The sequence below is a fragment of the Metarhizium brunneum genome, chromosome 1, assembly GCF_013426205.1.
Source record: "Metarhizium brunneum chromosome 1, complete sequence".
In the NCBI taxonomy this organism is placed as follows: Eukaryota; Fungi; Ascomycota; class Sordariomycetes; order Hypocreales; family Clavicipitaceae; genus Metarhizium; species Metarhizium brunneum.
In genome coordinates this window covers 1,796,109-1,819,576 of record NC_089422.1, presented here as the reverse complement: position 1 = coordinate 1,819,576, position 23,468 = coordinate 1,796,109, and the positions used below count along the sequence as shown (strand labels likewise).

Here is a 23,468-nt window from a genome sequence, read left to right as displayed (position 1 = left end):
AGATGCCCATCACTAAAGTCCCAGGTACGCCTAGACTACCTTGTACTCCCATATTCGCATATTCACCCCACAAGTCTACAGCCTTCCGCTACGGATTTCCTTTTCAAATATTTTCACTCCCCACACATCATAAAATGGTAGAGGGCCAACCGTTTTGTACCTCAGTCGAGATCCGCTGTCCATGCCTTCGTCCTCGCTTTCGCTTTCAGAATCTAAGCCCTCTAGAGGAAATACAGGGTATTCTTGCGACGAGCTACCATTGGCGGGAACGTGAGCTTTGTCTTTTCCCTTGTTCTTTGTCCTCTTCATTGGCTCCTGAGAAGAGGAATCTGCAGAACACTCCGATGGCCGCACTACTCGATCGACTCGGTCATCTTCCATGGCTATCCACTCCAACTTCAGTTCGGGGTGGTGGGAAAGATTGTCGACAATGAATCGCAGTAATTCCCGCATGACCCAGATACAGGTATCACTGTTCTTGAAGTGAAGAATATTAATTGCCCGTAGATTGATTAGGCCCGAGAAGTACTGCACAAACGCATGCTACGAGTTGTCAGTTACTCTTGTATCCACAGGCAATAGAAATTCTTAAAATGTGAGCACCCGAACTTACCACAGTATGAATGTTCATGCTCAATGCAAGTTCTTCCAGGTTTGCACCTCGGGTGCATATAAGTATCATCGTCTTTACATTGGTGTCCCAGTTTGGTCCATTGGATTCGTCTTTGATCATAAGTCTTTTGAGAGTTGGCATGTGCTTTTTGAGCACCAACCGGCGAATCTGATCGATTGATGTAGTGGTACGGGTCGCAAAGCTTTCGGGTTTGTGCTTGAGGCTTCGCTCCAGCATAAATAGATCGTCTAGTTGTGGAAGCTGTGCCATGCACGTCAAGAATGAGGCGGAAACATGGTCAGTAAAAACACTCCGCAAAGCAATCGGGCGGAACTTGTGCTCTTTCGTGAGCATAGACCAAATAGGCGCTTGGTTTCCAACATTAATGAGGGTCAATTCTTTAATGCATGCCACATCAATAGCTTGCGACAAAACAGACGCCTTGACGGGGATGAGGCAAATTTTCAGAGTTTCAATGGACATTCCCCTCGTCTTGCGTGCATACGTGTCCATATTCTGCTTCAAATTCTTCCCTTTCTGAATGCTGGGCGCATCCAAGAGGTCTTCGATTTCAGACTCAAGGATCCTGATCTCATTAGACACTTCTATTGCGCCTCGGGTGAGAAGTGCAAGTTCCGAGTCTAGGGCGTTGGCAACAGTAGAACTGCTCTCACTGCCCCTCTCATCACGAATTTCCAAAACTCTTTGCCCTGCCTCGAAAACCAATCGGCGCAGTTGTGCCAGCTTTTCAGTGATTGCTGTACGGTCTGTTTTTCTGGGCCTGGATTCTGCACCGATATGATATTGATTGGGCATCATCGTTCGAAGGTTCTGCTTTGACGTAGTTCCCGAATTGCTGCAGGACTCACCGTGTTGTCCACTTGGGCCTTGTCGCAGCGCAAAAGTTTGCGATGAGGAGAATTCTGTAGGCTGCTGATCCTCGAATTCGTCAATGTGTTCATCTAGAGTTTCCAAATGCTCGATATCGATATCATCGGGAGAGAGTTCCCCTTCGTTTCGAGATCCCTGAGCCCCGCTGGACGGCGGATTATCAACCAGCTGGTGCTGACAAAAATCTTCACTGGCAATAGGGGCATTATGATGGGGGTTTTCGTTTTGATCAATGTCGGCACTTGGACCTGCCCTCGGCATGTCGGCTGTGGATTCCGGCTTCAGCGACGTCGATTCTTCGGCCTCATTGACCGTGCCGCTCCCATTATTTGTTGAATTCTCACCCGTCACATCTGATTCCACGTATTTTCGCGAGGCCTTTTCAATTGTATCAAGGATTTCTTGTTGAGAGATGGAAAAATCTCTAGAACCATGCATAGCTGCCATGAGCCTAGTAGATACTGTTCGAATCGATGAAATGTACTCTTCACGAGGGTCACCCCGTGTAGCCTTTGATTCTTGAGTGTTTGCCTCAGACTTTGGTTGGAGGTTTAATGATGCACTGAGTTGGATCGGTGATTTCTTGAGCAAATGAGGTTCTTCGAGGTCAAAGACTTTGTTCAGAATTACTTCTTGTATCTTTCTCTCTTCTTGAGCTCGAAAGACCTTTGCTGGGCCGGTGGTGTCATAGCTACTAGTGGCATTTTCTGATGTTGGAACAACCTGGTATTCATCATCAACGTCTGAATCGTCAGCATCCGAATCTGCCAGTGGTCTTCGCGCCTGCTGTGCCAAGGAATCGGACAAGGACAGCTGGAGTTCCTTGATAGTGGAAAAGCAGTTTTTGACACAAGTTCTGAGTTCAGACAGGATATCAAGATTGTCAATGTCCAGCACAGACAGGGTCTTGAGTGACTTGAAACCTGACAGGGTCAATGGCTCCTTGTTATCCGAGCCTCTTTTGCCTAACTTGCTTTTGGGGGTCGGCCTGGACGAAGGCGGTAATAGAGCGGGTGGTGGGCCAGGAGGCGGACTCCCAGGTGGTTGCAAAGAGGTTGGTATGGGTGGCCCAAGTGGTTGCAGAGGAAGGATCGCATCAGGCCAGTGGCCATTTGGCTGGTGATGAGGTTGAGTGTCAATAGATACAGGCAGGGGAGGCGGTGGTGTATAATACGAATCTCCCGCCTGCATCCGAAGATGTAATCTCTTGAGAGATCTGATGCGGTGGAGCTGTGCGTACACGGGTCTACTAAGCTCAACGCGAATATTCCAGCTGTTCATTCATGGTGGCAACAGTCAGCATATCTAACCCACATCCATCGGTCTAGGTGAAATACTGTAGCACCATACGCCAGGGGGTGGCGACTCACCGAAAGGACTCCAAGGAATGTGCTCGCTTCAACGTCAGGTACAGCAATGTATTGAGGAATTTGCCGCAGCTTGCGCTGTATAGGTAAGGTTGATACGAATGCTCTCCTTTGACGCCGGCACTCAAAGTGTCCATCGAGAGGTCCAGCAGGTGTTGAGCATAGTTATATTCGCTGGTGGTGAAGGTATCCAGGCCACCAGCCAGCCCGTCAATCGGGGATTCAATGTTGATATCGTCGTCATCGGGGAAAATGATGTGGAAGCTGCGATAGAGCTGGGCTGCTGCCAGCTCACGGAACCGTCTAGACACCAAGGCTAGACAAATGAGATCACCCTGGGAGCACTATCCCGATGACAAGTCTGTCAGCAAAAGGACCCCACCAACGGATAATAGTCCCCGACGACAGACAAAAAGCACGGTGTCTGCATGGAATGTGCCGGGGCCAAAGTATCGAGGTGCTTCAAGGCCGAGTGCAATGGGAGGCCACGTACATGGGAAACAATTTCCTGCTGGGTTTCGGCGGGCAGGTCGAGAATTGTGATGGACGTCCTGGAAGCTTGGGAAGCCGCGGCCGCTGCAGCCTCGCCGCCGGTTGTAGTCGTCGCCATGATACCCGAGATTGGGGCACGAGGCGGAGTGCAGGAACCGGCGTTCGAGGGGCAGCTGCGCGAGGTCGGCGATACAGCAGCAGTCAATGGGTAGGGTCAGACGCCAGTCGTGAGCCGGTGGCCAAGCCGAGACGCTGGCGACGCAGACGCAGACGCAGATGCGACAGAACAAGCCGTGCTTGCGACGCCAGCAGAAGTGACGGATGTGTGCGCGGAAGCAGCTATATCAGGGGACGGAGACGAAAGACAAGCCTCGTGCAGATGTTGTGGAAGTCGGCTACGCAAGCTCAGAGCAGTCAGTTCGAAACGAATTTGAGGAGAAACAAAGAGGGTCTGGTCGGTACATGTACTTCGTACTGATGGTCAGTCGACCCACCCCCGGCCTCGAGTTAAAGCAGTGTCCGTCAATGCATGCACTTTACCGGGCTTGCGCCTGGGCACATCGCCCACACAATGCAGGCAAGGAGGTCGCATGCCTGTTGGCCCATGGCCCTTGCCCGTCTCCACTCACGCCTCCGGCGGGGCGCAACTGGAGCGTTGGCCGCGACGCCTGGGCAGGTGCTCCAATGTGTCTGGTGGGGCACGTGCAATCCGTCAATGGCATCAAGTTTGTTGCGGACCTGAAGATCTCGCTTGGCTCGTCCTCGAATGTCCAAGGGGAAACAAAAAAAAAAAAAAAAAAAAACCTGAACAGTGGCCTGCAACAGTTGTGCTGATCATAGTCCATGACAAACTCCTAGATCGGGGTCCGTTCCGCGGAGCGCGCGTGTCTCGCTGTATCGCGGTTGCGCCTTGCTCAACTTTGAAACAAGCTGCGCTGTAGGGTAGTCAAAACGTGTCGAACGTTTGGCCAATTAAGAATGGCACAAACAACATATAATTGTACGTCAATACTGGAGGCGTGAACCGAGAGGCACGGCGATGCTGTCTCTTTGTAAACCTGGTACCAAGGGGGTTTTTGTGCCGGTCAAAGTATAACCATGGCATCACAGCCGCAGCCGCAGCCACATGTAAACAAGGAGCCGCTCCTCCACCGCGCCGACGATCCAACCCCACTGGGCTGGCTGTGCAGACGACCAGCCATCATCAGGTCGTCTGGAAACCACTCACCAAACCTCCCGACTTGCTTGAAGAGGACGTCGGGAGGACGAGGGCGCAAATACACCTCGCAAAAACGCCTGGGAATGTGCCGTCTTACCCATTTTCTTCGTCGCCCTCTGGTCCCCTCGACAACTGCCTGAGTCACCCAGGACTGGCGAATCATGCACGTGGCTGTTTCTGTTTTCGACATCGCCGATGAACTTGACGCTTGCAAACGAGAGACGCCCCTTGTCCGTCCAAATCGACGACGTTCGAGCACACAACCTGTCCACTTCATATCCTGCAGGGCCCCATGTCAGTCTAATCCTCGGTAGCGGAATACGCCCAGTCAACAAGTGTCTATATATTACACATCCATCTTGGCCATCCCGACCTCCCTCGAATCCGACAATTCTCTTCCCTCCCCCCCCATACGCGCGGGCTGGCTCAGCCATTGGTCTACCGTCTGCAAAATGGCAGATACAGAGGAACCTCAGTTCAATACTCTCGCCGAGAGGATCGCCGCCCTCAATAAGCAGAAAAACTTTAATGGCAATGGCACCACCGACTTGCCACGCAAGCGAGCCCCTCCTCCAGCGCCTCCCGTGCGAACAAAAAGTCCGGCAAGAAGTGAGCCTGCTCCAAGCCCGGCATCTGCTACCGCCAGCGGGCACTCTCATCCATCCATTCCCACCAGACCTGTGAGAGGGAATGCGCCGCCTCCCTTGCCTCGAAGAGACACTCAAACTTCCGTCGCAAGCAATGACTCTTTGGTCACAAAGCCTGGTGGCGGCCCTCCACCATTGCCAGGACGGCCAGCAACCTCTCAGACTCCCCCGGCCCTGCCTCGGAGGACATCAGCTCAGTCGACGGCATATCTTTCTCCCCGTCGCAACTCAGCTTCCTCCGAGATTTCTCAGCATTCTACGCTATCTACCTCGTCATTGGTGCGGACGACCTCGTCCAATATCAGCTACACGTCCAGTGGAAGCGCTCCACGAAAAATAATGGCCCCTGCTACCTGCGATGCGGCAAGTCTCCCACCTCTCCCCCCTTCGAAACGAGACCTCGAAGCCAGGGCAAAAGAGGCCGCTGCTCAAGAAATCGCTGCAAAAGACGCGGCCGCTAGGGATTACAGAGCCAAGCAGGCTGCCAAAGCACAGGAGGCCCGAGCCGTCAGCAACACTTCATCCCCGGCCCCTCCTGCTCGGCCCAGCTTGCCACCGCCGTTGCCGTCAAGGCCAGCCAAATCTCCAAGTCCAGCACCAGCACAAACAAGTTCAGCGGTTGAAGTTGAAGAAACAAAACCAGCACCTCCCAAACGTCCCTTTGGCACCATCAAGGGCTTTTCTAGCGGGAAATCAATCAAAGCTCCGCCCATTCCAGTGCAACGGCCACAGCTTCCTTCCAGATCATCTGCCAGTGCCGAGGCTACCAGGGACGATGCACCCCCGCCGGTGCCTCTGTCGTCGAGACCTTCTGCAGCGCAGATTCACGCCGCGTCGTCCGAGGCCGCGACCGGTGCATCAAACGGGGATAGTAAAGGGGACAGTACTACCGGGTGCTGGGTGTGTCGAGATTGGAGTGGACCAGATGCTGTGGCAGCACAGTTCCCGAGACAATCTTTGCCTCATAGGGACCCTGTTGGCCATCTTGCTCGTGGCTTATGTGGGCCTTTCCCGTCATACGACGATAAAGCCAGGGCAATTTTTACATGGTGCCATCACAACATATCCTACGACACGGTGTCTTTCTTTGGCAACAACGTGAGGCACATGTCCGTGGAGGACACTATATTCAGTGGTTTGGCAGTATGTCAAGGCTACGCAGAAACGTTCAAGGCTGTGGCCAATAGAGCGGGGTTGGAGTGCGTAGTTGTTGGAGGTCACGGAAAGGGCTTTGGCCATACGCCATTGAAGAAGGGTGAGCGACCGCCTCCGGCAAAACCGGACGGGCACGCCTGGAACGCTGTCAGGGTGGATGGTGGCTTCTGGAAGCTCATCGACGCTTGCTGGGGAGCTGGGCACATCTGCTCGGCGGCGAATCTGTACAAGAAGGAGTTCTCTCCGCGCGAGTTCACCCTGAGCAACGAAAAATTTGGCCTTCGCCACTTCCCTCAGGACTCCCGACTTCAATACAGGAGTGACGGACGCACGATTTCCTGGGAAGAATATTACACTGGAGGCCTGGATGGGGAGCCACACCAATGGTACGGCACTGGAAATAGTGAGGGCATTGCAGAGGAATCTGTGGAGCCAAAGGGTCGCGATGTATCGGTTCATAGCGGGCAAGTCGTACGATTCCAATTCTCCAAAGTTTGTGAGCACTGGACATCAGAGAAGGCCGGGCTGGGGAAGCCTGCCCTGTTCTTGCTCAGTATCCATGGACTCGACGGACGCAAAGATGAGATTATCCCAACTGAGACCAACGGATACTGGAACTGGGTAGATGTCAACGCTCGAGATCTTGGAGCTCCGGGACAATCGGTAGAGATTCTGAAGCTCGAGACGATGGATAATAGGGACGCTCGCGGTGTCACACCGGAGGAGTTTGAGTCGAAGAGGGGGAGGGTCGGCATGTCATGGTCTTACATCGCCAAGTGGAACTTGGTATAACGAGTTACGAACAGCTTCTCTCAAGTGGCTACAGACAAAGTATTGATTGGGTCTACGGACAGTATGCACGCATGGCGTCAAGGCCAATGGGCTAACTAGCATTAATACACCTAAGTCTTTGTTTCACGAGCTGACTTTGAAAACATTCCAATAGGGTTTGTCACCCGCAATGTGTACTATTCAATACACGTGGCCGCATATTAAACGTGTATAGTAATTCATGCCCTAACGCCACGATCCAGGCCCACGCAATCCGACTGCCCAGAACGCTATTATACAGGAAAACGCAGAAGATGATGGCCGAGGTGGAGGGCATCTTGAACGGGCGCACGAGTCCATCCACGAGGATCTGGTTCTTGGTCAGAGGCGGCGCATCGGGGTTCATGTAGCAGCTTTGCAGCTCAGGACGGCCCCTCCCCCCCAAGCCGCCCAACAAACGGCTTAACCAGCATATTCATTAACGCCGCAGGTGGACAATGTCCGCAGGGCGCATCTGCGGGCGTCGTGGCATCTGCACTATGTCTTTTGTACCGGGTACCATGGTGTCTCCTCGCGGATGTTACCTAGAATGTTGGGTTGTCTCCGGGCGCCCATGGGCTTGGCATGCGTTTTTTTGGTATTGAAATCATCTTGGGTTGGGCAGCGTCTTCCGCTTGGTGCTTTTTTTCTTTTCTTTCTTTTCCTTTGGTGGTGCCCAGCACCATGATGCCCTCTATATTTTCCCGAGATGGCTGGCATTTGGCACAACCAAACATCCCCAAGGATCTCAGGTCTGTATTGGCGAACAACTGGTCTGGATGACGGTTTCCAACTGTAATAGAAGCGCTGTTCGGGTAGTCTACGGAGCAGTACTATCCATCCATGACTCTCCCTGTAAACATATTAACATCTTAGTTCACGTTTCCTTATAATATACTACATCGACCGTGCCCCTGGATGTAGGCTCCACGTGGCAAAGATGTCAAGTCGCTTTTGGGCACAGGCACAAGCGCACAAGGAGACTCCCGTCTTGACTACCGCACCTAGACAATAAGCTTTTGCGTCTGTGCCTGGGCAAAGGTATTCGGGGGCATCGCCCGATGCCCCCGAGATAGATAGGGTAGCCTCATGATCGTAGGACTTGAAGAGAATGCCGACTTGTCTGCCGTCGACAACACATGGAATAGGCGGGCATGGGACTGGACTGATGAGAGTGTTCTCCTCACGACCACAACACCACAACCCGGTCTTCTACCAAAAGTCAGACTCGATCTTTTCTCTTCATATAACAAGAGGGGGGGGGGATGGCATACAATTTGACGTACTCAGCAACTGACCTTTTCCTGTATCCCGGCGTACCTGGCGACCTACTAGATAGGTACGTGGAAATAGGACGGAGACTCGAGTGGAGTCGAAGGTTCGTTACTCCGTGTATCTTTCAGCTTAATTAACACGTGTAGCATGTAACCGCGTTAATTAGCCCCGCCTGCCAAAGCCACCTGCCAAAGCCACCGTGGCAGCTGCATCGTCATATTAAACTCGCAGCTTCAAGTTTCCCATCCTGTTCTTCTGTTCAAGAACACTCGAGTGCTCAATCTTGCACCTGGCACTCTTACCACTTCATCACAGTCTCTTTCTTTTTTTTTTACCTTATTTTCTACCATCTACAGCCACAAATACTCTCCGAAACAAGTCATACGACGCCAATTGGCAACAATGCCATAACCTCGACACCACAGACCCACGAACCACCGTCTGCAAGATGCGCACCTCGTCGCCTCCCAACTCGCCAACATCCCTCTCCCGCTCCGAAACTCTCACCCTCCTCATACTCAGTGGCGCCTCGCTCTCCGTCCTCCTCAATACCTTCCAAGGCGATGGCGAACCCCTCATCGCCTCGCTGGCCCTCTCCATCATCGCCTTCAGTCTCTGCTACGCCATGATCCGCTGGCTCGGCCCAACCTTCATGCGCGCAGGCTTCCGCGGTCGCGACCTCAGCAAGTCAACCCGCATCGAGATCCCCGAGTGTATGGGGGCCGTCTGCGCCGCTGTCTACCTCCTTACCGTCATCGTATTCATTCCGTTCCCCTTCTACAAGGACATCGTCGCCGCCACGTCTGGCGGCGGTAATCGCGATGTTGTTCTGGAGCAGGAACATGTCGACCACGGCCGCTTCCTCCACCGCTTCCCACACAACAAGCTTGCTTCCTATCTGGGTGCCATCATATCTCTCCAGACCATTGCGCTGCTTGGGATCGGCGACGATCTGTTCGACATTCGATGGCGGCACAAGTGGTGGATTCCAGGTCTCGCCAGCATCCCCCTGCTGGTCGTATACTTTGTCGACTTCAACGTCACCTCCATCGTCATCCCTGTCCAACTACAACCCTACATTGGAGAATTATTCGACCTCGGTCCCCTGTACTACGTCTACATGGCTTGCATAGCCATGTTCTGCCCGCAAAGCATCAACATGCTTGCCGGCATAAACGGCATCGAGGTATCCCAATGCCTTGTCATCGCCGCCCTCATCGCCTTCAACGACTGCCTGTACCTGTTCACGCCCTACCCGCACCCGGCCACCGACTCGCACTTGTTCTCGCTCTACTTCCTCCTCCCCTGGATAGGCGTGTCCGCCGCACTCCTCCACCACAACTGGTATCCCGCAAAGGTATTTGTCGGCGACACATATTGCTACTTCTCGGGCATGGTCTTTGCCGTCGTCGGCATCCAGGGCCATTTCTCCAAAACCCTTGGCCTCCTCCTCATCCCCCAATTCTTCAACTTTGCTTACTCGGTACCGCAAATCTTTGGACTGGTTCCCTGCCCGCGTCACCGCCTCCCCAAATTCAGCGCCCGAACAGGTCTCATGGAACCGTCCGTGACTCCGTGGAGCCCCGACCGCCAACCGCACCCTCTGGTAGCACAGGGACTACGCCTCCTCGGGAAACTGCACCTCCTGAAGGTGACTGTTGACGAAAAGGGCAGTTTTGTGGAAACCAGCAACTTTACCATTTTGAATCTGTGGCTGGTGTGGAGGGGTCCCTTGCGAGAAGATAGACTGGCGACGGAAATTACGTTGCTGCAGCTGCTTATGGGACTGTTTGGTTTGTTTGTAAGGCACAAGCTGGCCCTGCTGGTCTTTAAGGAAGATAACTGGGGTACCACTGCGTATTAGATAGAGCATTTGGCTGGCCGCATATCTCTACTAGGCGAAGGAGAACATGGAGCTTTACGAAATGCTATCGCCTACTCTACATAGCTGAATTGATACCCGTAAAATGAACTCGGATATATAGAAGGAACCATGCCAATGTCCTACTTCCGAGTGAACGGCATTTACCAACGAGCCTGTTCCAGCGATCACTGATACACCTGCGTAGCGAAATTCAAGAAGAAAAAATTCATCACATATGCACCATGAACCCATCATGTAGGAGTGGTTGGATGTTGTCATCCATAGATCGATCCATTCATCTCAACTACCTAGGTAGTGTCAGGCGTTCCTCCTCCTTACTCGCACGCAGAAACTTCCAGTACGCACAGTAAGACATACAAATACACAGAGTAGAAAAGGGATATTATAAGAAAAAAAAGGGAAAAAAAGACAAGCCAGCCATGTGTCAGTGCGCCCAATAAACGCCCCTTCTCTTGAAATTAATACGACCTTTTCCCACCATTTCAAGAAAAAAAAACACCGCGATCCGCAGACACTTGGTCATCTATACAGACGCGCAAAGTGCATCATCGCTGTATTTGTTGAGTCATCCAAATAACCACTCCCATGAACCCCTTTGTCCCCCTTGTCCAAATCAACGCCGATTTCATCCTATTTCTCTTTCTCTGTTAACGCCGTGTTCGATAATAAAAATCCAGTCGATACACCCCAACCCCAGGCCAGCCCAAAAAAGTGAAATAAAACAAAGCTTTCGTGAGCTCCAAACTACTTTGGTGTTTTGACGGCCAAGTGTATTCCTCCCTCCACTTTTGGGTGGGCTTGCCTGCAACACTATGAACCCGTCTGCATGACTATCTGGCATTTAAAACAGCAAAACCCGCATCGTCAGCGATAAACAAGTATACATCATACACATTCCTTATACAAATCAGGCCCCGTTCACTGCTGGTGTTGGGTCATCGGTCTTGTCCAATGGCTGAGGGTCCATCGTCATTTCCACCTGAACGTCCTCAGGACTGGCGAGGCCTGGTTTCAAGAGAGTTGATCCTCCCGCGACTTTGCCTGCCGCCTTGTTTAGTCGACTCTTGTAATCGCTGAGGCTCAATTTCTTTTTGACAGGACTCGGGGCTGCCGCGATACCATTGATCGACCCTACAGCAAAAGAATTGGAGGCGCTTGTAGTTCCAAACGGGGATAGCGCTGCAGAACTTGCTGCTGATAGAGGAGTAGCCGTAGTTGACGCAGCTAGCCCCGTACTGTCAAACGCAGGTACTGGAGGCAACTGTACACGAAGATCTAGCACTTTCATCTTGCTCGTTTCTATCGTCGTGCCATTCAATACTATACTCTGAGGTATTTCAGCCAAATTGGTATCGGTCGTGTGCGACGTCGGTGATGTTACATCAGAGCCAGTGCTAGCGACCGAGGGTCGATGTTCGCTGATAGGCGAGTCCAGCTCCATAGCTGAGACACTGCATGATTGGCTTGTCAAACAACTTCTTTTCCTCTCCTCCTCAGTGATTAGACTTTGGCGTCGGTTATTCATCAATCTCTTCGAAAGCGAGATAATTTTCTTCTTAATCGGCGTTAGATTGCAGGATTCGCTTATCCAATGGCCCTCGACGGGGTCTGTTTGTACGGCTGCATCGCAATACATTGCGCGGGGACCTGCCGAAGTCTGCCTGGAGCCCGATGTAGATGGACAAGGCTTGCCCGATGCCTTTGGATATCCGATGCTTGGCGACCTTCCGGTAGCCGGTGAGCCAGACTTGCTGCGAGATGTACCTGCGTCAACGTACTGCCCAGGTGGACCCGCTGAACCATTCCTTGACTTTGATTTCGATGAGGACGTTGTCCCATCAGAGACGCGCTTCTTTTTCCTTGGCGGTTGCTGTTGTTCCATTCGACGGAATGAATCTTCCACCATGGCTACTTTCCTCTTGTCTCTATCCGTTGGCTCAGTTAGTATTCCAAGTTGATCGAAAGACCCCACTGGCGTGCGGTCACGACTTGGAGTTTTACTGCGCGACCCTCCTTCAGCTTTGACATCATCGGCTCCTTCGTCAATATTTCCCTCACTGGCAGCTCTGCTATTGGTAGCGTGACCAGTGCTAGTGGGCGAGATAGTGTGATTACGGGGCTTTCGAGACTTCTTCTTTCCACCTTTGCTTTGATTTCTGCCAAAAATATAGTGCCGATGAAAACGGGCAAAGGCACAATTATTCTCCAGATCGCAGGCACAGCCACCGTATTCAGATAATATTCGGTCGATCCAGTTAGAAATGGCTGTATATTCAGCCGAGTCCAACTCTGGCTCGTCCTGAGCCGCAGAGTCGTCATCGCTCAATCCCAGTAAATGAAGCCACCTGTCCCGCACACTCTTTTCCAGTCGGAAATCCCAAGGTAATGTAATTTGTTCCTTGGCAGGGATATATCGGTCGCTGACAAGCCAAAAGTGGTATTCTGACCCCCCAGACAAATACGTGTCCAGCTGAGCATTTGGCTTGCAGCTCCTCCGCACATATCTCGCCAGAGAGCCTTCTTTTCTGGTGTCAATGTACAGCGGTAAACTAGGGTGGAAGAAGACAAAAGGGAGCGGGCAAGAGAGGTCAGCCCAGAGGTTGACAGGATTAGCGCAATAGTCCTTTTGAAAGCCAATTTCGCCATTCAGCTCGATTAAGGCAACATCCTTTTCGATTGCTGTTGTCGATTCGATACAGCGCCATCGAAGGGTTGTTCCAGGCTCCACTGATCGGGTGGTATCATTTACCTCTAGCTTTGGCCTCATCTGATCCACGTTGGGTGGCTCATCTTGAAAGACTTCTGCACGGGTCCTGCCCACCTCTTGCTTCATCGTATCGGGATCTCGCAACCATCGTGAAAGTGCTGTGGGAATAGCTAGACTGGCAAAGGCATTATTATGTGTATCGGGGACCTCTTGCTCATTATAGAGGGAGTAAAATCCAGCGGAGTAGTGATGAATCTGAAAATCATTGGGGAGATCAGGGGGCGTTGTGGCGGGACTGGGAGGATGGGCGGGATTCGATCGCGAGTTTTGACCGTACGAAGGGCTTCGCTTCGACGGCTGGGAACTGACAGAGTGCGAAGGGCGGTGTGCGGATTTCGCTTTCTTCGAGGAAGGGGGAGGGGGGCTGGCTAGTTTGCCGTTTTCAAGGTGGCCATTTAATTGTAGGTCGTTAGGCTTCGGTTTCTTTCTGGCGCCCTTGGTCGGAGGTCGCTTCGTCTTCTTGTCCAGGGGTTCCTTCTGTGCTTCTAAAATATTGTTGGCATTTCGCAGTCGAAGGGTTCGCTCGATGGCTTTTTGTCGATCTAGGGGTCGTGGCTTGCATTCTGCACAAGAGTGAGCAAAGTCCTCTCGGATAGCCTCATCTCTGTTGTTAGGATAGAAGCAGTCAATGTGCTGCCAAGTATCGCACGTCTCGCAGTAGATTGTGTTTCCGTCATCGTCAGAGAAGTTGCAGATACACTTGATGGTGTAAGGCTCTTCCTCCGTCTGCTCCACGGTCGGGGCAATAGTCGGGTCATCTTTGACAACCGTATCCACGGGCGCAGGTGGAACGGTCTGACTGGGAAGTGGTGCCTGCGTCGACGGCGGCGCGGGCGTGTCTGTCATAATCTGAAGGAGATCTCACGAGGAGTTGGCGGCGAAAGGCGTGAGTGCGAAGCAGAAAATTAAGGTCGCAGTCTTGAGGGCATGACGCCGCTGTGCAAAGAGGCGCGCCCGTGGTGTTGTCAGAGGACGGAACTCCGAACGTGAGGTTTATATAGCCTGGCGCCTAAATAGGGGTGAGATTGTCTCTTTGCGATCAGACTGCCGACGATCGAAGGAGTTGTCGAGTGTGCACAGCGAATTGAGGATGGAAAGAGCGTCGGGCGCAGAGCGGCTGCGGAAGGGTAGCGACGCCACGGCTGATCGGAACGAAAAATCAATCGAGCCGACCAGAGTTTCCGTTGTCTAAAGCCAGAAACCAACCTTTATTCGACGAGTCGAAAGAGGGTGGTAGGTTTGGAAAGCAGTGAAAGTCTCTTCACCAAAGCCGTGGAAGAAGCGTCAGGACGGACTTGGAGATGACGGAGCGCGGCGGGTTGTGGCGCGTGGAGGCAGACAGTTGCGCAGTAGCGAATATAACAAAAGAAAAGCGAGAAGCAGGGCCAGAAGTAGTGGCCAAGCAAATCGAGAGTGGTCTAATGTAGTGAATCGCGTCGTTCAGTCGAAGAAACGAAGGGGCGATGAAGGTGGGCGTGTGTGCGTGTGTGCGAAAGGAAGAGGGAGAGACAAATCGTGGGCTGCAACAGAACAGAATGGGAATTTGGGGGGGAAGGAGCCAAGATTCAATGTGTAGCAAATGGCAGCAGGATGGGGAAAGAGCGACCCGGAGGACCCAAAACACCAGTCGACGCTTGGGAGGGAGGGGGGAGGCGAGGCGGCCCTGGGATGGGATCGAAGGACCAGACATCGACGGGAACTTTGGCCTACGGGCAGTCAAGCACTAGGGTGTGAGGGGGGCTGACCACTTTGAGCAGCTACAGAGCGGCCAGAGCGGCCAAAAGCTTGACGCAGCACGGGGAACGGACAACCGACGACCGGCTGCGCTGGTGGTTGCGAGGGCGTGTGTTGTGTGTCGATGTGTGTACTGTCTGTGAGCCAGCTAGGGGAGACTGGATCGACCAGATAGGACCAATGATAGTTATAGCGCTGTTGAGCCAGACGAGTGCAGTCAAAGGCAACGCGACCTGCGAGGCAACAAATTACCAGTTTGCTCAAGCTTTTGAGCCGTCCCACGTTAAGGGGACAGTCCGGAGGAGCTCACAAAGACAGCCTTGACACCCGAGAACTCTGTCCTCACACATGGATTACAATTTCAGATCCGATATTGCAGTGGAATGTGTGTCCAGGCATTTGGGCTCGACAGCCAACTCTCGACGGCAGACAGCAGACGGCTGACGGCAGACGGCGTGAAGCCAGGATCTGATGCTTGCTTGCTTGCCGCTGATGCTGACCACGGATGTTTGCATTGTAGAACTGGCCCATTTAGCTTCTTGCACCAGTTATAGCAAGCAACCTGCGCCTCTCACCTCGACTTGCATCAGAAGTGCATCAAACACTACCAGCCGTGGATGATGTTGTTGCATCCAGGTCGAGATTCATCCGTTATTCCGACGCTACATTCCACATTCAACAGAACGGACAAACACGCACGAAAGTGAGTCGCTCCGCATTGCACATTGCAAACCAAGAACTGGCAGTTCCAAGGTTGACGTCCGAAACCCCGAGTTGGCTCCATCCGTTCTCCTCCATTCTTTCTCACGTCATGTCATGTCATGCTGCCACATGTTTCCACCGCTGTTAATAGTCTGCTCGCCTCTATCGGTTTTTCAATTGTACATATATACAATAGATAAACGTATCGCCAAGCTCCGTACTGTAGTGATGTGGTGCAAGACCAAGAACAAGGCGGCCCGGTCCCAAAGTGCTGTCTCTCCCTCACGAAGGGGGTGTGTGCGAATTTCAGCCACCAGAAGTTGTAGAGGCGGAGGCGGAGGCGGAGAGAAATTGACAAGGACATGCGTCAGAGGGGAAGGAAGAAGAAAGAGGCACCTAGGGACTACTACTACTCCGTAGGGGGAAGAAAAACACAGGATGGCCAAGGCGTCGCATCTGAGTGGCGCTAGGCCTAGCTAGGAATAGCTCTGGCTCGATGACTCGCTCTGAATGGTCGTTGGCTACATTACTTGACAAGTCTGATCCACCTGCTATCGCATGCATGCCTGAGGCCACAATTCTTACCTCTGCCCCACGCGCTAGACTCCCAACTCCGTACCGGGAACGGGCGTCGCCTCCTACGACCACTGGAGATCAGAAAGTCGCAGACGCAGACGCAGACGCAGATGTGATGCAGACGTGATGCAGATTCATGACTCCTCACCAGCCCACCAACCTAGGTACTTAGATCCATGAGTGCTCGAGACAAGATGACCGGGAGGGGGAGAGAGGGGGGGTCAGGAATCAGGACAGGAATTATAAGTGGAGTTCAAATGTTGCCTGGAGTGTGCCTGAGGTAGAACAAGAGAACTGCACATCAACAATAAATACCAGGCAAAGTCCACGGAGCAGTGGGACAAGGGTCGATTCGTGCTGCAAACTACCTAGGTACTTAAGCAGTCGGTGATTCCTGATAGGCGTCCTGGTGGTCATGGCCAACATGGCTTGCTATGCAGCCGATGGGCTTCGCATCCGTTTGCTTCTGTCCATAGGTTCTACATTTTGCTAACCTTTGCTCGATCCAGATGACTTTCAGGGCTTCTGAGCGCGTTTCGATCCATTGCCAATCTGCTTCTGAATTGCGTCTGATATTCGAAAACGAGGTGGTTCTTTGCCACAGGCGACCGCAACCAGCGGTCAACCACTTTGGAAATCCTCCACGAGCGACTGATTGTCGCCTCTTCCCCGAAACAAATAGAGCCCAAGCGAGGTGAATAGAAGACAAACTACCCGAATAATAAGTGGCATGCCCTTGCGACCGGACACACATTACTCGTCCTGCAGCGTGGTCTCACTGGAGCTACGACAAGCAAGCGACTGATAAACTACCCGTTGGCATCTAAGGCGGCGAGCCAGGAGATTGTACCTAGGCCACATGACTGTGGACGACACAGATGTGCGATATCTATTCTGAGCATCATAGGAAAACACGGCGGCGAGTGACCTACACCTGGCTCAAGTGCTCGCGCGCCCTTCCCAACCAGAGTAACCATTAGAACATGCACCAGTTGCTCTTGTTCGTGTGCAGAAACCAACAAAACCACGGACAAAATGTTACTGAAACAGTTTGTAAAGACCTTGCTATTTGCTGATGAGCGACGCTGCACGTCGTGCGAATTTGCACTGCTTCCAACGCTCTCCCAACACACAGTCTTGATCCATTGCCCACGATGCGTACTCCCCATCAAAATGTGGCCTAACATGACTTGCAATGAAGCCTAAGCTTTTCCTTCATGTCGCAGTTAAAAAACTGCAAACACAATGGAAAAATCAAAAATTACGCCCCCAATGGCCCCGAAGGACAATTGAGCACAGGACGACTCCGCGATGTGCAATGCAGGCCTCCTCCGCTAGTATCCCGTGTTCGTGATCTCGGGATACTGGAACAAGGTAAGTATGAAGAAGAAAGGAAGAAAAAATCTGAAAGAGGACGGCGGGAAGCAGGAATTATATACTACCTGGTAGGTGGTCTGTGCGCTTGCCATTCCTGCCCAAGGCACCCACGGCTGAGTTGGTGCCTGCTGGTGCCTGCTGGTGCCTGTTGGTGCCTTGCGGCGGAAATTGTGGTCTCATTTCGTTTGTGTGGAGAGTTTCGAGCCTAAGGTGCTGGGCTGTCGTCGCGGGTTGTTGCTTTTTGTCTCTGCCTTTCCTCTGTCTTCCCTCAACTTTGCGTCACGTCACAAAGGTGCAGTGAAACAATCGTCTCTCGCCGAATTTTCCCTCGCGAAGAGTGTCACGATGTGAAACCAAACGCAGTGAAGAGCGAAATGCGAATGGATAATCTTACGACTGTGACTGTCTATTACTGAGTACAAAGTCGTCCAAAATTCGTTGTCAATGGTGACGACGGATATGCTCCGAACCGACATGAATCCTCGGCTTGTCGTTCAATGTACCTAGGATTGCTTCCTTTCACGCAAGTCTTTTACTGTTGGGTAGTGTACTCTCCCTTTGCTTCGGGAGTTTGCCAGTGCAAAGTCAATATTCACGATGTTGTCAATAACAGACTCAGGCCAATAATCCTCGCAGCTTCGGGCAGGATCTCTAGATACCTTTGGTGATGTGTGGGCGTCATTCGGAAGATTTGCGATACGACACATTACCAAGGCGACTTGTTAATGGTCCCACTGGTATCGTACGGTACCGTGGTGGTTTGGTTCCGGAGCTCTTCCCACTGTCAATATGAGGGTGTTGTGCTCCGTATCACCACGTGCAATATAGGCGGCATGGAGAGAATGGAGGAGCTGATGAGTGTGACGGAATATCTCACATAAAATACGGGACGGGGGCACCACTGGCGAATCTCAGTCGCAGACTCGCACTTGTCACACGGCTTTGAGAAACACGAAACACAAAAAGTCCACCTCCGTGGTCGACCCCAAACTTCCTAGTTAATCTGTCGAAACAAGATGTTGTCATCTAGTAATAGCTAGAATACTCTGTATAGGGTGGTTGGATTGAAACGTAACTCGTGGGCGTTGGAGACGTGTCTGGGTATTTGCACTACGCAAGGACAAGACAGATTTTGTTGGCCCGTTGGTTCCTGCTTGGCTCTTGTATCTTGTATCTGCACTTTGTTTGTTGAATGATGACTTGCACAGTACATTACAGCCCACCGCTTCGGCAAACACTTCATGATGAATCGAGGCAGCGCCAACGCCGACATGGAACATTTGAACCAGTGGAGCCAAGCCATCCTGCACTACTCCGTAGTACTAGTACTCCGTACCAGACGTCGTAGTAGTATTCCCTGTTCAAGTGATCCCATGACGTCCTGTCGTGCCCCAGCCACAAAGCGGCCCATTCACAACCTGTGGGTCACGTCAGCCAACCAGTCAACTGCCGTCCGCTCACTCCAGCCATGTCTCGTCCCCAACACTCGCTGCCGTCATCTCTCGCTTCATGCAGCGACATCGTCCAGCGACTTTTCTACGACCGAAACGCCGAGACTACGCCGTTTAAAGGGGCTTCCACTGCCTCTTCCCCAGCATAATCCACAGCGGCTGTGCTCATCGCCGTCAACTGCTGAGCGAAAATGAGATTCTCTGTTGCTGCGTTGTCCACCCTCCTGGCGCCCTCGGCGGCACTGAGCTTGTTCAACAGTGAATCCCAGAGGGCCATCACTTCTAATGACGACTTGAAGATTCCCGGGGAGTCTCCGCTGGAGCACTGCTCTGACAGGAAGGCTGAAGGATATGTTGAGATAAAGAGCGTGGATTTGGCCCCGAACCCTCCTTCTGCGTATGTGCTTTCCCCTTCGCGCCTTGGTGAGATGGTGGTTGGCTATCCGGTGGCGAATGACTATGCTGACTGGTTTGTTCTCTTCGACTCTAGTGGCCAGGATCTCGTCATAAAGGCAGAGGGAACCGTCAAGAAGACCATTAAAGAGGGCGCATATATCGATCTGACTGTCAAGTATGGGCTTATCAGACTTCTCAAGACCAAAGCCGATCTGTGTGAGCAAATGGGGGAAGTTGATTTGAAATGTCCCGTCGAACCCGGCGATAGGGTCATCACCAAGACTGTTCAACTGCCCAAAGAGATCCCGCCCGTAAGTATTTTGCGATGCCCTAGTATGTAGGTGTCTTGGACCAAGTGAAGCTAATTCGGCACGCAGGGCACCTATAACGTCGAGGCTGATGTCTTCGCTGCTAACGGAGAGAGAATCACCTGCTTGACTGCTACTGTGAAGTTCAACATGCCCGGAATGGATTTCCTTGGCGGCGAGTTGTAATGGATTAGACGGAAATGAGTCATTAGACGATGGTTTGCTACGAGACACTCCGTACGGCAGCCTGTGTTAATTTTCTGCTCTTTTTGCTTCCACATCATTGTTTGTCATGTTTATCACTTCAGACTGCATTTTTTGGATGCACAGGGCCATAAATTTGATGAGTTTTATGCCAGCACTCTTGTCGGTTTTTTCTGAGGGCTTGTTCGATCTTGGTACTTTCCAAGGACTGCGTAATGAGTTGGATCAGGGAGCCAGGCCCGGAACTGTTTTTTCGTCGAGGAGAAACTAATAACGCGGCTATACCTTTATTCATTTTCTTTTTTAGCATACAGCCCCGTATTTCAGCAAACGATATATCTCAAGCAAGCGGTCTAATGCGCAAGTGCAACGCGTTTCGTGCCGCCATGGTCAACGCATTAGGCTGGATGTTATCCGTAGTATCTTTATCACCTCATATGCCATGCATGCTGGTCTTTACTCCCCAAACAGGCGACGGACCCGTCTTAAAACGCTGTCTTTTTCGGGATCGTATGGGTGGTCTTTGCTGGGAATTTCCAGAACAGTCGGAAAGGCGGCGGTATATGTGTCAATTCTGTGCCGTATCCGGTCCGCAATCTACCACATTCTGTCAGTTGATCCAAGTTGAAACCAGGACATGCGCATGTATCCGCGTTGCACTGACGTGTTGGTTGATCAAGACGATGCCGATGTCATTTCGGTCCTGGGTGAATCGATCAAAGGCCGATTCGATGGCCGCTGTGTCCGTTTTGCTATCCACAACCAGGAAGTTCTTTTGGGCGTCGGCGCCAGCTGTGACGTGCTGCGAATGATTTGATTAGTCTTCCCACGCCGGTGCGTTTGCGATTCAGCGGTTCATGTACTTACGCCGATGCCTGCGAGTAGCAAGCCCGTTACCGAGTCCTAGATGCGTCAGCCAAGGCCTGTCGTTACGATACGTCCCTCGTCTTCCCGGCGGTAGAAATGTTGTCCCACGGCTCAACCTACCTCGTCACCAATGACGGCAAGGAATTCTCGGTTCTTGAAATCGGCTTGGTTGGCCATCTTGACTCTTGTATGGCGACCTGGCTGCGGCAATATCCCCCGTTGTATAGCTTGAGGCGATGGCTGATGTTTGGAGTTGGCCCAGCCGTCATGGTGGCAGCGCAAGCCAAGGCAGGCAGGCGGTGGGAGGTCTCGAGTGCCCCAGTTGCTGGACCAGCTGCCTGTTGCCCCAGTGCCTGCACGTACATAAGGTGCTGCAGCTGGCGCCTGCAAAGTTAAGTGGGACCAGGCCTCGTTGAGGCACTAGCTCTCGAACCAGCGCCCCTGCTTGGTTGTTGCTGCTGGGCACTGGGCTCGAGCTGGAAACCTGGACATGGACAGAAAAAGCTCATACCACGGGGCACATAAACACACACATCGCCGACCATCCCTCTCGTCAAGCCCCCAACAAAGGGACTTCGCGGCGCTTATCGCCCGTGACTTCTCTTCTGTCGGCGAGACACGGCCACACACTCCAAGGATTTGGTCGCCATTGAGCTTTTGTGCCGCCCTCGTCGATTCGTTAATAGGTTCGATCCTCCTGCCGAACAGCCTGACGGCATAAACCATGCCCCGACTCGTGCGACGGCGTCCCCTTTGGGATCGCATCACTTCAACGCTGAACCCCATGGATTTCTTGCTGTGGCTTTCAGAAGAGATAGAGACAAGAGACTGGGATTCGGGTCTGGTGGGAACCCAACTCGGCCTGGGGTTGAACTTTCTCTTCCTCGTCGTGCGGGCGAACTCGGGTTCCAAGCAGGCAAGTGATGATATTTTTGGAGACGACGGTTCATCCCGCTGGTTGTCGATGCTTGTGAGTCTTTCACATATATGGGAAGCTTGGAGCCTCTTAAAAGCTGACGCGGTGAATTGGTAGATCTATCCGCTATCGTGGGGGCTCATTGCATTTTCTATTATCAACGCCATTTATACTGTTTCGCGAAGTAGAAAGTACAGATTATTTGAGGCAAATATCGACGTGAAACCGAGTACATCTTCTGTTCGACGAGTTAAAGTGCAGTCTTCGCCTGTGGCTTCGTCGCCGCTGCGCTTTATTGCCGACATGATTACTTCAGATTCAGCCGAATCGAGGGCCCATCCAGACAAGAGCCGGGATGTATGGGAGCTCTCGGTCTGGGACCCTCTCCCTGTTTGCGTTCGGCTGGCATGCTTGTTTAGTCCGGGACATGTGCTCGTCTATCTAATCTTCTTGCCTCTGGCGCCTTTGGACCCTCGCCCTAGTGTCACCGTTTTTAATTCGTTGATTATGCAAGTGGTCTTGTCTGCGCAGATGCTTTTGCTATCATCGAGATATTTGCAGCAGGCCAAGGATAGCGCTATCGTTCAGAAGGAGGTTTTCCATGAATACGATGCCAAATTTGTGCAGCCACGAATCCACCCGATTGTCAGAGACGTCGGGACTCAAATGTCGGACGATCAACCAGTAATTTCAAGAGAGTTTGTTCAGGTTGGAACCCCGACGACGCTCATCAGGCGATCCTTTATCTCTCATGGTAACCCACATGTCGACTCAGAGGAGGCCACGCCAATTAAGAGGTTTAACAGTCCCAGTCTCCGTGCTGGCAATGTGATGAAACCACAGATATTCACGCCTGCCACTGCCAGCCGGCGAACAGAGCTATTCACTCCCGCATTAAGCAGTCATCGTTCTTCGGGTATCCGACATAGTTTGCCGGCTGGATACACCCCGAGTAGTAATGTTCCTGCTGCTTACACACCTGCTCCGCCGTCAACCTCCACAGTGGGCACGTCAACAGGCATGAATACAAATTTTGGAGGCAGCCTTGGCGTTTACGCGCACCAGAAATCCCCCTTGAAGAAGGCTATTAGTATGGGAGACATGAATAGTGACAACTTCTCGCCTAGGGGTTCTAGGGAAGCAGCTGCATATGAACAGAGTGGTCAGGAACCCCCAAGTAGCCCGACAAAATACTCAGAAAAGAGGCGCTTCACCAGTACGAATATCAACAGCTCGCCGCATCCGTTTGCCAATATGGGCAAGCATTCGGCGTCGGAAAGGTTTCCTAAGCGATGGCGAGGCTAGTCGGCTATTATTAATGAGGAGAACACTCATGTTGCGTTGTCTTCATGGCATTTCTGGCGTTTTCACTATTTAGGTTAGGCTAGGAGCTGGGGCTGTCTTTATACGAATCGCTATATTCTAATACACAAAGCTCACATACTTAAGTACCTGGGTACTGGTGCCTGACTGCCAGTGTTTCATGGACTTGGATAGTCCAACTCATGGGCGGTAGCCCATTGTCAAACCACGGACCGGTTGCTCCTTTCCCGATTTTCGCGACACGGGCAAACGCGCCGGATGCGCCTACTTCTGGAAATACAAACAACGCCTTCCGTTTTGCGTGGTACAATCAACGACCACGAAGCACAATAAACATTCTTGACTCTGGGACTTGATTTATTCCTTGGGCTGCCGAGCTGTTCCCTTGTATTTATTGTTACTTGCGTCTGACTTGGCGCGGGCTTCACACCCCCAGCTGGAAGCACCTGACGAGATTCACTGCCAGCTGCCGAGGCACTGTTCAACTAGTAAT

The 23,468-nt window shown here is 52.2% G+C and overlaps 7 protein-coding genes across 7 annotated transcripts; 4 read left to right on the top strand and 3 right to left on the bottom strand.

Moving 5' to 3' along the window:
• Nucleotides 1-75: 75 nt before the first annotated feature.
• Nucleotides 76-3,481, bottom strand: G6M90_00g005600 (uncharacterized protein; the record flags this gene model as incomplete). The annotated part of the gene is made up of 4 exons (XM_014686720.1): nucleotides 76-543; nucleotides 614-2,777; nucleotides 2,875-3,215; nucleotides 3,365-3,481. The coding sequence occupies 4 exons, from the start codon at nucleotides 3,479-3,481 to the stop codon at nucleotides 76-78; spliced, it is 3,090 nt and encodes a 1,029-aa protein (XP_014542206.1).
• Nucleotides 3,482-5,034: 1,553 nt separating this feature from the next.
• On the top strand, nucleotides 5,035-7,176 carry G6M90_00g005590 (uncharacterized protein; the record flags this gene model as incomplete). Its single annotated transcript, XM_014686719.1, has 1 exon — nucleotides 5,035-7,176. The coding sequence occupies one exon, from the start codon at nucleotides 5,035-5,037 to the stop codon at nucleotides 7,174-7,176; it is 2,142 nt and encodes a 713-aa protein (XP_014542205.1).
• Nucleotides 7,177-8,917: 1,741 nt separating this feature from the next.
• On the top strand, nucleotides 8,918-10,333 carry ALG7 (UDP-N-acetylglucosamine--dolichyl-phosphate N-acetylglucosaminephosphotransferase; the record flags this gene model as incomplete). The annotated part of the gene is made up of 1 exon (XM_014686718.1): nucleotides 8,918-10,333. One exon carries the CDS (start codon nucleotides 8,918-8,920, stop codon nucleotides 10,331-10,333), a length of 1,416 nt encoding a protein of 471 aa, XP_014542204.1.
• Nucleotides 10,334-11,261: 928 nt separating this feature from the next.
• SET4 (SET domain-containing protein 4) lies at nucleotides 11,262-13,967 on the bottom strand (the record flags this gene model as incomplete). The annotated part of the gene is made up of 1 exon (XM_014686717.1): nucleotides 11,262-13,967. One exon carries the CDS (start codon nucleotides 13,965-13,967, stop codon nucleotides 11,262-11,264), a length of 2,706 nt encoding a protein of 901 aa, XP_014542203.1.
• Nucleotides 13,968-19,152: 5,185 nt separating this feature from the next.
• npc-2 (Phosphatidylglycerol/phosphatidylinositol transfer protein) lies at nucleotides 19,153-19,851 on the top strand (the record flags this gene model as incomplete). The annotated part of the gene is made up of 2 exons (XM_066129596.1): nucleotides 19,153-19,668; nucleotides 19,735-19,851. 2 exons carry the CDS (start codon nucleotides 19,153-19,155, stop codon nucleotides 19,849-19,851), a joined length of 633 nt encoding a protein of 210 aa, XP_065985870.1.
• A 474-nt stretch (nucleotides 19,852-20,325) lies between these two features.
• vma-7 (V-type proton ATPase subunit F) lies at nucleotides 20,326-20,913 on the bottom strand (the record flags this gene model as incomplete). Its single annotated transcript, XM_014686715.1, has 4 exons — nucleotides 20,326-20,466; nucleotides 20,534-20,671; nucleotides 20,737-20,772; nucleotides 20,857-20,913. The coding sequence occupies 4 exons, from the start codon at nucleotides 20,911-20,913 to the stop codon at nucleotides 20,326-20,328; spliced, it is 372 nt and encodes a 123-aa protein (XP_014542201.1).
• A 547-nt stretch (nucleotides 20,914-21,460) lies between these two features.
• Nucleotides 21,461-22,957, top strand: mug154 (Meiotically up-regulated 154 protein; the record flags this gene model as incomplete). Its single annotated transcript, XM_014686714.1, has 2 exons — nucleotides 21,461-21,706; nucleotides 21,770-22,957. The coding sequence occupies 2 exons, from the start codon at nucleotides 21,461-21,463 to the stop codon at nucleotides 22,955-22,957; spliced, it is 1,434 nt and encodes a 477-aa protein (XP_014542200.1).
• Between the last annotated feature and the right edge of the window lie 511 nt (nucleotides 22,958-23,468).